This window comes from Marmota marmota, unplaced genomic scaffold, assembly GCF_001458135.2.
Source record: "Marmota marmota marmota unplaced genomic scaffold, marMar, whole genome shotgun sequence".
Taxonomy (NCBI): Eukaryota; Metazoa; Chordata; class Mammalia; order Rodentia; family Sciuridae; genus Marmota; species Marmota marmota.
In genome coordinates, this window is record NW_026000016.1 from 18990604 (window position 1) to 19004415 (window position 13812).

Below are 13812 nucleotides of genomic sequence, written 5' to 3' on the forward strand. Positions count from 1 at the left end.
TCCATCAGCCACTACATGGTAGTACCAGCCAGAAATGGGACAGCTGCTTCCATGTCTTAATCCAGGATGCTGCAGAAGACATATCCCTTGTACTAATCATTCCCACACCAGATGTGCCCAGAGTTCACACATCTAGATCCTTACCAAAGTCAAAAGTAAAAGCAAGATTCGGGGGGGCGGGGGAGAAGAGGATGGCCAGTCAGGACCCAAAATGCCAAAGCATGGAGGAATGAGTATCACAGAAGCTGTCCCAAAGAGGCAGAGAGGCAGCAGGAGGTAGGACTGTGAATGAGCCAAAGCTCCAAACCCCCCACTCATGCTCCATTGTTCTGTCATACTTATTTAGAAAATACAAGTTTAAAGATAAATTTACTAAAATTCCAAGACAAACAATGCAGAGCACAGGGTCCTTCTGAGTACTGTGTCTTGGGGGGTGCTCTCTAAACCTACTGACTCTGTTTGCCTGCAAACCAGAATTCCTGGAACAAGTATCCTGTTAGCATCTTAACTTTCTTGCTTTCTTTACCCACCCCCACCTCAGGGTTAGAATACAGAATAGGAAGGGAGAATAATTCAGTGGGTCATTCTTGTCTGTCATCTTTCATAATTTCACTGAAATTTTTGGTTTTGTTGTTGTTGTTGCTGTTGTTTTGTTTGTTTGGGTTTTGTTTTGTTTTGTTTTTGTTGTTGTTTTTTTTTGGTTTGGTTTGGTACCAGGGATTGAACCCAGGGGTGCTTAACCACCGAGCCACATTCCCAGCCCTTTTTTAAATTTTGAGACCAGGTCTTGATGAGTGGCTTAAAGTCTCACTAAGTTGCTGAGGCTGAAAAGTTGCTGAAATTGTGATCCTCCTGCCTCAGCCTCCTAAGCAGCTGGAATTACAAGCAGTGCTCCTAGCTTCACTGTGAAGCTTTATCAGTCTGTTTCACTACTATCTACCTACCTATTTAAATTGCTTTAGCAAAGTCAACGAAGTCAATTGCCAAGGTTAACAGGACTTTTTTCCCCTTACTGTTTAACTTCTATACCACATCTAATATTGCACAGCATTCATTTCTTCTTGTAACTCTCTCATTCCTTCATTCATTCTATACCACTATTTTTATTTCTATATTAATTCTTACCCAGTCTCCACCCCCATTCCCATTATCCTTTGGTGTTTTTTATCATCTGTTCTTATCTTAAATGTCAGGTTAATCCAGGATTCTCTCCTTTGCTTTCCTCTCACTCTACACTTGAGATCTGTGTACCAACTCAAGAAAACCAAGCAGATTGATACAGATACAGCAGAATGCAGCTGTTTTTCCTCTCACCATAGGAATAAGATTGTTCAGTTAATCATCCACTGATACTGACTCCCTCTCTACAAGGTTACGAAGCTACTTTTATTACCTACATATTTCTCTTTCTGCCTTCAAATTTTCCTTTCCAAATGCACTGATAATTCATTCAGCGGCCAACTTCTTTCTTCCTGCACCTTTGACAAGTATCATTGCACAAAGCAGATCATATCAGTTCTGGAGCCAGGGATCTTTTTGATCAACTTTGAACTTTGTTGAGTCCTGGGCACAGTACACTGGCCAAGATTTATAGTACTTATTTTCAGTAATTCTCTACCATATTTGGCTAGATATATGAACTATTATGATCATTATACAGTCTCAGAAACTAACTGCAGGGGCTGGGGTCATAGCACTTGCCTACCACATGAGGCACTGTGTTTGATCCTCATACATAAATAAATTGTGTCCATCTACAACTAAAAAAAAATTAAAAAGAAACTAACTGAATACTGGTTTGTTGATTCTAAAATATTTTCATTTTTGTTTTATTCATAATAAGATATTTGGTACTGTGTCATGATCAGAAAATGGAAGAGGTATATTGAATTTCAGAGATTATATGACAAAAATAGACACAGATAACTTTTAAGTGAAAAAACACTTCTTAAAAAGCATACAACTAAGTATACAAATGAATATTGTTCCTTTAGGACTGATGAGTGAATAATTTGTAGCACTAAAGGATGTGTTTGTATTTGACATAAATTACAACATGAATGTGAAATAAAAATATCAAAATTTTAATGGAAATTAACCATGCAATTTTGATTACATGAACTTGTAGTATTGTTAAGAAAACATACAGATTAAAGCTCCTTAGTCTTATGCAATGACAAATGGGTCACTAAATACATTGATAAACAAATCGATATATGTAGGGTTTTTTGTTTGTTTGTTTGTTGGCTTGTTATATTTAGCCTGTTTATATATTTGCAATGGCGTACAAATAGAATATTCAAAGGTTTAGAAACATATATTGGAAGTAGAACATCCAAATTAATATTAAATATGCTGTTTACTAATATATGTTCCTTCTTTTTTCCCAACAGTAATTTATTTCATAATTTAACCCAGGTAAAAGATTTTTTTAATGTTTTATATCTATCATGAATTGCTAATATATTGTTTCCTTCTTATCTTTCAAATCTATCAGATGAGAAATTTTCCAAAGTGATTTTGTGATAAACTTTGCTTATAGCAGTTGTAAATAATGCATGTTTTGAGTACTCTTAGAGGGCACCATAAGACCAATTTTAGAGAGTCCCTAAGGTCTACCCTTTTCCAACTATGTATCTGTGTGAAGGTGTTTTTTTTGTTTGTTTGTTTGTTTCCAGCAAAACAATATATATTAAACAGCAAAAGCTGAGATAATCATCCAGTTATCTTCTATTAGTATCAATAGTAAAGAGATTTCAAAAATATTAAATAGCTATATTTCTTTATTTTGGAAAATACAACTATTTTTTCATTAAAAATGTTAGCTTCAATATAATAGGTTTATCAGAGTTTTAAAAATTAGTCTTTAAATATTCTCTTTTAAAATTTGTAACATGGTATATGCTGATAAATCAAACACACAGAAAACAAAAATGTTGCAGGATTCTCAACTATTTTTAAGAGTACAAAGGATGCTGTAGCTTAGTAGTAGAGCCACTTGCCAAGCAGATGTGAGTCCTGGGTTCAATCCCCAGCACCACCAAAAAAAAAAAAAAAAAGATTATAGAGAAAGAAGGAGTCATGAGATCGAAAATATTTTAAACTCTGGAATAGAGAATGATTCAAAATATAAGTACAATGGAGAGATACATTCAAAATTTTAGAAATTGAAATAAGGTGATAGTATTTAGAAATATAAAGTTAATATTTTAATTTTCTAAAAGCAATGATTTGCTGGAAAGAGGATGTAATAAAAAGGTAATGAACTCCCTACAGCAGATACAGATGGCTGAGTAAGCAGATGTTTCTCTCGGTACTCCTACCCCAAATCCCATTGATGTTACTGCACTGATTTTTTAAGCCAATACTCATAACAATGTTCAAAAGCAAGAAAGAATATTAGTATTGAATACAAAAGTTTAAGATAGAAAACAGAAAGGAACTTTCAGAAGTGGAATCTATGTTGCAGATCCAAATAATATAGAATAGAACCTCCATGTCATGGAGAACACATAGAATTGCCTGGAGAAAGAATATGTATGTTTGTATAAGGGCTAGTAAACATGTACAGACCTTTACATTGACACAGGTGCAAATGGGTGTATAGAACTTAAAAGGAAAAAAAGGCATTTCCTGGTTGTTGGAAATAATTAAGATACCCAAACTTGAGTTCTGAGACTGAATCCTGAGCTGAGAACAAAATACAAGCCCTCCTGCAAAAGGAGTGACATTTTATTGTGTATATCAGAACAGGAAGTGAAACCTCCGGACCATAAGAGAAAGTGGAACTGAAACTAATTTCCTTATAAGAAGTTGGGATTTATAAAAGGCTTGTAAAATGGAGCCTGATAAGCTCTACTGATTGGCTTAGATTAACTGCAAATAATCAATACTTCTCTTTGGGCTATAAATAGACAAGGCATTCTAAGGAATCTCAGGTGGATGTCCTGGTTTTATAGCCCAAGAGATTTAAAATCCTAGAACCCAGAAATAAATGCAAAAATGATTTTGCAAATAGTAAAACATAGAGCTCAGGCAAAAGTGATTGAAAAATCTATTTCCCTAACTAAGAATATGCAGGATTCTCAGAGAAAACAGACTCTGTGTGAATAACCTCACAATAAAAGGTATGAACTACAGGAACCAAGTTGCCTGAAGTAGACACCAAAATGAGAAAAGTTTATACTATTCAAAACTAAGGATAAGAACCATATGAAAAATTACTAGATTCCTATTTTAAATATTCAAAAATAAAAGAAGGAATAGAAAGAAAACAAAAAATAGGACTTTTTCATAACTATACAAAATCCAGAAATTGAAAGCTAATCCATTAAAATGTCTTATGCTGAAAAAATGTGTGTCTAAAAATCAAAAGTCAATACAGCACACTGGATATAGTTGAAAAGAGTAGAGAATTAGTGATTTGAAATGGGAATAATGCAGAATACAGCACCTAAAGGTGAAAAGATAGAAAGTACCTAAAGAAAATTTGAGGCATAGAGAATAGGTTGAGACAGGTCATCATACATAAAATAGGAATTTCAAAAAAGGAAGAAAGGAATTGGAGTCAGTACTGAGAGAGATAAGGCTAGTAACGTGTACAGACCTTTACACTGATACAGGTGCAAATGGGTGTACAGAACTTAAAAGGAAGAAAAGGCATTTCCTGGTTGTTAGAAATAATTAAGGTACTCAAAGCTAGAGTTCTGAGACCGAATCCTAAGCTGAGAACAAAATACAAGCCCTCCTGCATAAGGAGTGACATTTTAATGTGTATATCAGAATAGAAAGTGGAGAATAGTTATGGAGAATCTTCCACAACTGAAAATACGATTTCTAAGACTGAAAAACTAAAGTGCTCAATGCAACAAATAAAATTGAGCATATGAACTATATAATATGCAAGTAAATCTAATCTAAATAAGCCTTGAGAAAACATTTAATATCTTTTTAAAGCAAAACACTAGTCACCAAAACAATGGAAAATAGAGGGGGATTTTAGGTTGAAGCTATCTAGGCACTTATAAACCCACATGATAATTATATTGATTAACTTTAGCCTATATTAAATATGCATGTAAAAATTTAAGGCTGTGCATTAAAGTAATAGAAATAAATACACAAAGCCCAACATAGTGGCACATATCTGTAATCCTAGCTATTCAGGAGGGTGAGGCAGGAAGATCACGTTTGAGGCTACCCTAAGTAAATTTTGAGACCCTATCTCAAAAATAAAATAAATAGAGCTGGGAATTATAATTCATTAGTAGAGGACAAGGCCTCAAGTTAAATCCCCAGAACAAAAAGAAATGGAGAAAAGAAAAAAATTATACATTTCCTAAAAAATAATGCTCTGGAAGAAGTAAGAAAACATCATCAATCCATGAGAAGGCAATAAAAAAGAAAAATGAACTGAAGGGAAATTAAAAAAAAAAAAACAGGAACACTAAACAAAATTTAAGAAATCATTTTAATTAAATCACTAATCAATAATCAATGTGATTGAATTAAACACACCTTGTAAATGACAAAAATCTTTATGTATCTGATTTTTGTAAAAGTTACATGAAGATTAACAAAAGTTGGACAGAAAAGAATGGAAACATGTTAATACTGTTAAAACTGGATGACAATATGAATATAAAACAGATATATGGGTATAGCTCAGTGATTAAGTGCTTTGTAAGTATGTGGGAGGCTCTAGGTTCATTTCCTAGCAACACACATACACGCACACACAATAAATAGGTATAAATAAGGAAATCTAAAAAGTAGGTAAATAATTTAATTCATATTTTATTCACCTAAAAATAGAGTCTCACCCAATCATAAAGATGAAAGTTCCCCTAATTCATTTTCAGACTTCAACACAACTTTAATAACAAAAGTAAGTAATGAAAAGGGAGGAAGGAAGAGAGGGAAAAAAGAAAGAAACTGGATAAATACACTTATATATATAGGTACAAAAATTCTACAGAAAATATTAATAAATGGAATCCAGCAATGTAACAAAATAATAACTTGAAAAGCACCAGTATCTGCCAAGAAAGCAACATTGATACCACATCAGAAAAACTGACAATTCATTACATCAACATAATAAGAAAATAAATGATCACATTAATAAATTAATTAATAAATTCCTAATGAAAACACTAAATTAGTTATACAAAGCCTAAAAAAAAACATTTACTTCCCAAATAGTTACCAATGATTATTATAAATTGTGAAATACTTATAATTCAATTAAAATCAGGAAATGGACATATGCTTACTAGCATTGTTATTTAATATCGTGAGCATAAAAGTTTTTATCTAAAAAATGCAACGGTAGCTTAATATTTTTTAAAAAAATTTACCATCTTACAGAGTAACATGATTATCTCATTAAGTGGGAAAAAAAATGAAAAGATTTAAAATCTATTTGATTTTTTTAAATCCCTCAGCAAATTAGGAACCAATAGGAATTTCCTTACATGATAACTGCCATCTGTGATTACCTGTAACAAATCTAGAATGATTGAAACATTATCTCCGAAGATTGGGGAAAAGGCAAGGATTTTCTTCTCACCAATTTATTCAGCATCGTAGTGGAAACTATTCAGTACAACAAAGCAAAAAATATATACATTTATGCAGATTGGTAAAGGAAGTAAAACTGTCTTTATTTGTATATGATCTGTCTACATATGCAGAAAATTCTAAGACATCTATCAAAACACAAAAACAACAAACAAACAAAAAACCCTACTAAAATTTAAAAGCAAGTTTCAGATTGTTGCAGGGTACAAAATCAATGTACAAAAATCAATGGTATTTTTATATACTAGCCAGAGACCATGGAAAATAACATTTTAAAATACCACTTATGTTAGCATCAAAATACGTTAAATACTTTGAGAAATTTTAACAATGTATGTTTCTGATCTGTTGACTGAAAAATATGAAACATTACTAGGAAAAATTATGGAAGACTTAAATAAATGTTTATAGATCTTAGGACAGAGACTCAATGTTATTAAATGTCAGTTCTCTCCTCAAATTCATTTATAGAGTCAATGCAATCCCAAACAAAATCCACCAAAAGTTTTCTTGTAGAAAATGATGAACTGATTTAAAATATTTATATGGAAAAGCAGAGGGTTTGGACTAGCAAAAAAAAAAAATCTTTAGGGAAGAACAATGTTGGAGTGTTGGAGGATTTACCTCATTTCAATAATCAGATAGAGGTAATGGCATAAGGTTAAATAAATGTATTAATGGAATAGAAAAGGAATTATGGAACTATACATACATGGTCAATTTTTTTTTTAAGTTATAGCCAAATGTGTACAAAATAAAATTTACCATCGGGAGGGTGTTCTTTTTCCCTCTACCCTTCTGTTCTCAGCTGGATTCTCCATATTAAAAAAGAAAAGAAAGAAAGAAAGACAGATTACCATAAGTTTCACATAACAAGTGAGACTTCAAAAGGTAATGAGAAATCCCAAAGGAACTATTAAATTTAAATGATTTTATCATTGGTTTGATGAAAAGTGAGGAATTCTGCAGAAATGTGATAAGGCCAAGGGTAGGAACTAAGGGTCATAAACTGGGGGAGATGTAGCAAGTTTCTTTGTTCAGATTTTTCTCAATGTCCTTTCATCTTCAGAGGCAAGGAGTCTTCTTTCCTCTGGATATAGAAAAAGTAACTCTCACATGAACATCTTACAACATGCTTTAGGGGAAGGACAGACAGTTCTTGCATTTGCCTTTTCTCAAATTACTTCAGCTTGAAATATTCTATATGCCAAGGTAGCATATATTGGAGCAGCATATCCCAAACCCAATCACCATCAGATCCCTCTTTTTTTTAATTGCTTCTATTTTTTAAATACATGACAGTGGAATGCATCACAATTCTTATTACACATATAGAACACAATTTTTTTGTATGTAAAGTGTGTTCACACCAATTCATGTCTTTATACATGTACTTTGGATAATGACGTCCATCACAATCCACCATCATTGCTAACCCCCTGCCCTCTCCTTTCTCCACTCACCCTTCTTCCCTATCTAGAGTTCATCTATTCCTCCCATGCTCCCTCTCCCTACCCCACTATGAGTCAGTCACCTTATATCAGAGAGAACATTTGCCATTTGTTTTTTGGGGATTGGCTAACTTCACCAGATCCCTTTTTTAAGTATATAGTTTAGTAGTTTTGAGTACATATATATCATTGTACAACCAACATCCAGAACTCCTGCAAAATGAAAAATATTATCAAATAACAATTCAGTACTCCCTTCTCCCCAATACCTGGCAACCACCATTCTATGTCTATGAATTTGACTACTCTCAGTACTTCATATAAGTAGAATTATATACTATTTGGTTTTTGTGGGTTGCCTATTTTACTTAGTATTGGATGTTAATTCATAGCATATGTATGGTATGCTCATCCTTGTTGCATGTGTCATAATTTCCTTACTTTTTAAGTAAGGAAATATTTTAATATTTCTAAATAATATTCTGTTGGAGGTTAATACCAATTTTCCTTATCCATTCATCCATTGAGGGATACTAGGTTTGCTTCCATATTGTACTTATTATGAATAATGCCGATATGAACATATGTGTACAAATACCACCTTAAGAACTTATTTCCAATTCTGTTGAGTATAAATCCTGAAATGAAATCAACTTTTTAAACAAGACCACTACAACTCAAGAAATAAAACAAAGAATCAATAAATGGGATGCTGTCAAATTAAAAAGTTCTGCACAGCAAAGGAAACAATTAAGTGCATGAAAAGAGAGCTTACAAACTGGGGGAAAATCTTTGCCAGCTATTCTTCACACAGGGGATTATTATACAAAATCTATGAAAAACTCAAGAAATTTAGCACCAAACAAATAAATAACCCAAACAATAAATGGGCAAATGATGTTAACAGAAATCTCTCAAAAGAATAAATACAAATATATTTAAAAATGTTCAACATCCCTGGCAGTCACAGAAATACAAATCAAAACTACATTGAGATTTTTTTCTCAGTGCAGTTAGAATGGCAGTCATCAAGAATACAAATAATAACAAATGCTGCTAAAGATGTTGAGGGAACTGTACATTCAAACATTTTTGGTGGTACTGCAAATTAGTACAACCACTTTGGAAGGCAGTATGGAGTATTTCTCAAAAGACTGGACATGAAAACATCCTATGACCCAGCTATCCCCACTCCTTGGTTTTCATGCAAAATAACTAAAATCAGCATACTATAGTGATACAGGCACACCAATGTTTATAACAGTGCAATTCACAATAGCCAAGTTATGGAAGTAGCCCAGGTACCCATCAGCAGAGGAACAGTTAAAGAAAATGTGATATAGATACATAATTGAATTTTACTCAGCCCTTAAAGAATGAAATTGTTGTTTACTGGGAATTGAATGGAACTGGAAAACATCATGCTAAAAAGTGAAATAAGCCAAACTTCAAAAGTCAAGGATCTAATATTTTCTCTCATATATAGAAACTAGAGCAAAATAAGGGGACAAAAAGTGGAGGGAGTTAACCCATGAAAATAGAAGGGAGGACAGAAGAGGAACAAACTTGAGCCATAGAAGCCACTGCTGAGATGAGGTAAAGCCAGTTGAACTTTTGCCTACCATGTGAGCTGGTTTATCTGATTTGAACCTGGTACAATTCCCACAGCAAATAATATCAATCTACTTGTCAATCTCTCATGTTGAATTTACTGACTAAAGTATAAGAGATCCATATGAAAACTCTTCAGAACTCTTACTTTATTGATGTATGTGTTCTACCACATAAACATATGAGGGAAATTCATAAATGCAATGTCATCTTAATAAAAACTGCATTAGTTCAGAACTCGACAGGTGTGTTTTAGTCAGCTTTTTTGTTGCTGTGACCAAAAGGCCTTGCAAAAGGTGGAAAGGTTTTATTTGGGGGTTCACAGTTTCAGACGTCTCAGTCCTAGACATTAATTCCATTCCCCAGGGCTGGAGGTGAAACAAAACATCATGGTGGAAGAGTGTGGTAGAACATCACAGAACATCACACCGGGAAGTAGAGAAAGACAGCTCCCCTCACCATGGACAAAATACAAAGCTGGAAGGCATGCCCCCAGGGGCCCACCTCCTCCAGCCACATCCTACCTGCCTACAGTCCTCACCAAAGTAATCCCTATCAGCAAATAAATGCGCTGATTAAGTTAAGGCTATTATAACCCAACAATTTCACCTCTAAACCTTCTTGCAGTGACTCACACATGAACTTTTGGGAGACACGTAATATCAAAACCATAACAAGGTGCTTCCAGAGTTCCTATGGATAACCAAAATCAAACAAATAGTTTCCAGAAAAATTTAATAAGAAGAAAAGGGAGAGGGTACAGGTTATACCAGGAAATAAATATACCATGAAGCCTCTGTAAAAGATAAACTGTGAGATACTAACTCTTGGCAAGGAAATCAAGATCAATGGAAAGCATAGCAATCTAGAAATAACCAAAATACATTTCAGTCTTTAGTCAACAATTACATATAAGATGACTAGTCCATCTCCTTCCCAAATTAGTGGGGAGGAGATAGACTAGTCAATAAAGGTGGTAAGATCATGGAATAGCCATTAAAAAAAAAAGTTATAATCAGACCTTACATGATACATCAAAATAAATTTGAAATGGGTTAAATATGTAAATACAGTAAAACCAAAGAAAACAGATGAATTATCTTATAATTAAGAATTGGAGACCTTTTAAACTATACCACAAAATTGAGAAAAAAATATGGTAATTTTTACTCCATAAAATTAAAAGACAAATAAATGATAGATAACATAGTAAAAAATTATCATAAGTCAGGAGAAAATGAAATATAGGTGGAGAAATACAACCTGAATAACTAAAAAATTAATTCTTAATATGGAAATAAATTTTCACAAAAATTTTTTTAGTAGTTAGAAATGTAATTTTTTTTGAATTTTTTTTGTGGGGGTTACCAAAGATTGAACTCAAGGGCACTCAGCCTCTACTGACCTACATCCCCAGCCATATTTTGTATTTTATTTAGAGACAAGGTCTCACTGAATTGCTTAGCACCTTGCTTTTGCTGAGGCTGCATTTGAACTCCTCTCTCAGCCTCCCAAGTCGCTGGGATTACAGGCATACACCAACAGCTCAGCCAGAAATGTAATTTTTAAAAGCAAAAATCAAAACAAAAACCTTATAGTCTCAAATTTCTCACCATTCTGTTGCCTTTCTATATCTTATATAGTGCTATTTGAGAAAACTAAAGTCCATTTTGTGTGTGTGTGTGTGTGCATGTGCGCATGCACATATGCCTGAAAATTTTATTTGGCTTTTAAAATTTCCTTTCTTTTTCATGAAATCTTTTTTTTTTGTTTCTTACTTTTTTGTGTTTCATATCAATTTAAACGTAGATTCTTTTAAATCACATATTCTTAAGGTACTGATTCTTCTGTTTACCATACTTGCTTACTTGTGATAACAATTTTGATTGTCAGTTAAGCTTTAATAAGGGTATGATTTATCTTTAGTTGATTTCTTTTTTTTTATTAGTTGATTTTATTTTTTAAATACATGACAGTGGAATGCATTACAATTCTTATTACACATTTGGAGCACAATTTTTTATATCTCTGTATATATGTTCACACCAGTTCATGTCTTCATACATGTACTTTGGATAATGATGTCTATCACATTCCACCATCATTGCTAACCCCCTGCCCCATCTCTTCCCTTCCCACCCCTCTGCCCTATCTAGAGTTTGTCTATTCCTCCTATGCTCCCCGGCCCTACCCCACTACGAGTCAGCCACCTTATATCAGAGAAAACATTTGGCATTTGTCTTTTTGGGATTGGCTAACTTCACATCTTCTCCAACTCCATCCATTTACTTGCAAATGCCATGATTTTATTCTCTTTTATTTCTGACTACTATTCCATTGTGTATATATGCCACATTTTTTAATCCATTCACCTACTGAAGGGCATCTAGGTTGGTTCCACAGTTTAGGTATTGTGAATTATGCTGCTATAAACATTGATGTGGCTGTGTCCCTGTAGTATGCTGTTTTTAAGTCCTTTGGGTATAGACCGAGGAGAGGGATAGCTGGGTCAAATTATGGTTCCATTCCCAGTTTTCCAAGGAATCTCCATATTGCTTTCCATATTGGCTGCATAAATTTGCAGTCCCACCAGCAATGTATGAGTGTACCTTTTCCCCCACATCCTCACCAACACTTACTGTTGTTTGTCCTCATATTAGCTGCCATTCTGACTGGAGTGAGATGAAATCTTAGAGTAGTTTTGATTTGCATTTCTCTAATTGCTAGAGATAATGAACTTTTTTTCATGTATTTGTACATTCTCTTCTGAGAAGTGTCTACTCAGGTCCTTGGCTGATTTATTGATTGGGTTATTTATTTTTTTGGTGCTTAGCTTTTTGAGTTCTTTATATACCCTAGAGATTAGTGCTCTATCTGATGTGTGAGAGGTAATAATTTGCTCCCAAAATGTAGGCTCTTTATTCACCTCACAGATTACTTCTTTTGCTGAGGAGAAACTTTTTAGTTTGAGTCCATACTATTTATTGATTTTTGGTTTTAATTCTTGCACCATAGGAGTCTTATTAAGGAAGTTGGGGCCTAATCCCACATGATGAAGATTAGGGCCTACTTTTTCTTCTATTAGACTCAGAGTCTCTGGTTTTATTCCTAGATCTTTGATCCACTTTGAATTGAGTCTTGTGCATGGTGAGAGATAGGGATTTAATTTCATTTTGTTGCATATGGATTTCCAGTTTTCCCAGCACCATTTGTTGAAGATGCTATCTTTTCTCCTATCATGTTTTTGGTGACTTTGTCTAATATAAGATAATTGTAATTTTGTGGGTTAGTCTCTGTGTCCTCTATTCTGTACCATGGGTCTACCATTCTGTTTTGGTGTCAATACCATGCTGTTTTTGTTACCATTGCTCTGTAGTATAGTTTAATATCTGGTTTAGTGATGCCACCTGCTTCATTCTTCCTGCTAAGGATTGCTTTAGCTATTTTGAGTCTCTTATTTTTCCAGATGAATTTCATGATTGCTTTTCTATTTCTATGAGGAATGCCATTGGGATTTTGATGGGAATTGAATCAAATCTGTAAAGCGTTTTTGGTAGTATGGTCATTTTGATAATATTAATTCTGCCTATCCAAGAGCAAGGTAGATCTTTCCATCTTCTAAGGACTTCTTAGATTTCTTTCTTTAGGATTCTGTAGTTTTCATTGTATAGATCTTTCACCTCTTTCTTTAAGTTGATTCCCAAGTTTTTGTTTTGTTTTGTTTTAGGCTATTGAAAATGGGGTAGTTTTCCTCATTTTCTTCTCAGAGGATTTGTCACTGATATACATAAATGCCTTTGATTTATGGGTGTTGATTTTATATCCTGCTATTTTGCTGAATTCATTTAATAGTTCTAGAAGTTTTCTGGTGGAGCTTTTTGGGTCTTCTAGGTATAGAATCATAGTGTCAGCAAATAGTGCTAATTTAAGTTCTTTTCTTCCTATATGTATCCCTTTAATTTCTTTTGTCTGTCTAATTGCTCTGGCCAGTGTTTCAAGAACTGTGTTAAACAGAAGTGGTGAAAGAGGGGATCCCTGTCTTTTTCCAGTTTTTAGAGGGAATGCCTTCAATTTTTCTCCATTTAGAATGATGTTGGCCAGAGGCTTATTGTAGATAGCCTTTACAATGTTGAGATATGTTCCTGTTATCCCTAGTTTATCTAGTGTT

General features: G+C 33.6%; 1 protein-coding gene across 1 annotated transcript in view; it reads left to right on the forward strand.

Moving 5' to 3' along the window:
* Window positions 1-13812, forward strand: part of Catspere (catsper channel auxiliary subunit epsilon) — a 157557-nt gene that overhangs the window by 28040 nt on the left and 115705 nt on the right. The window contains exon 7 of the mRNA XM_015483306.1: window positions 2394-2418. Within this exon, the coding sequence (XP_015338792.1) occupies window positions 2394-2418 (25 nt within the window). The remainder of the gene's footprint in view (window positions 1-2393; window positions 2419-13812) is intronic.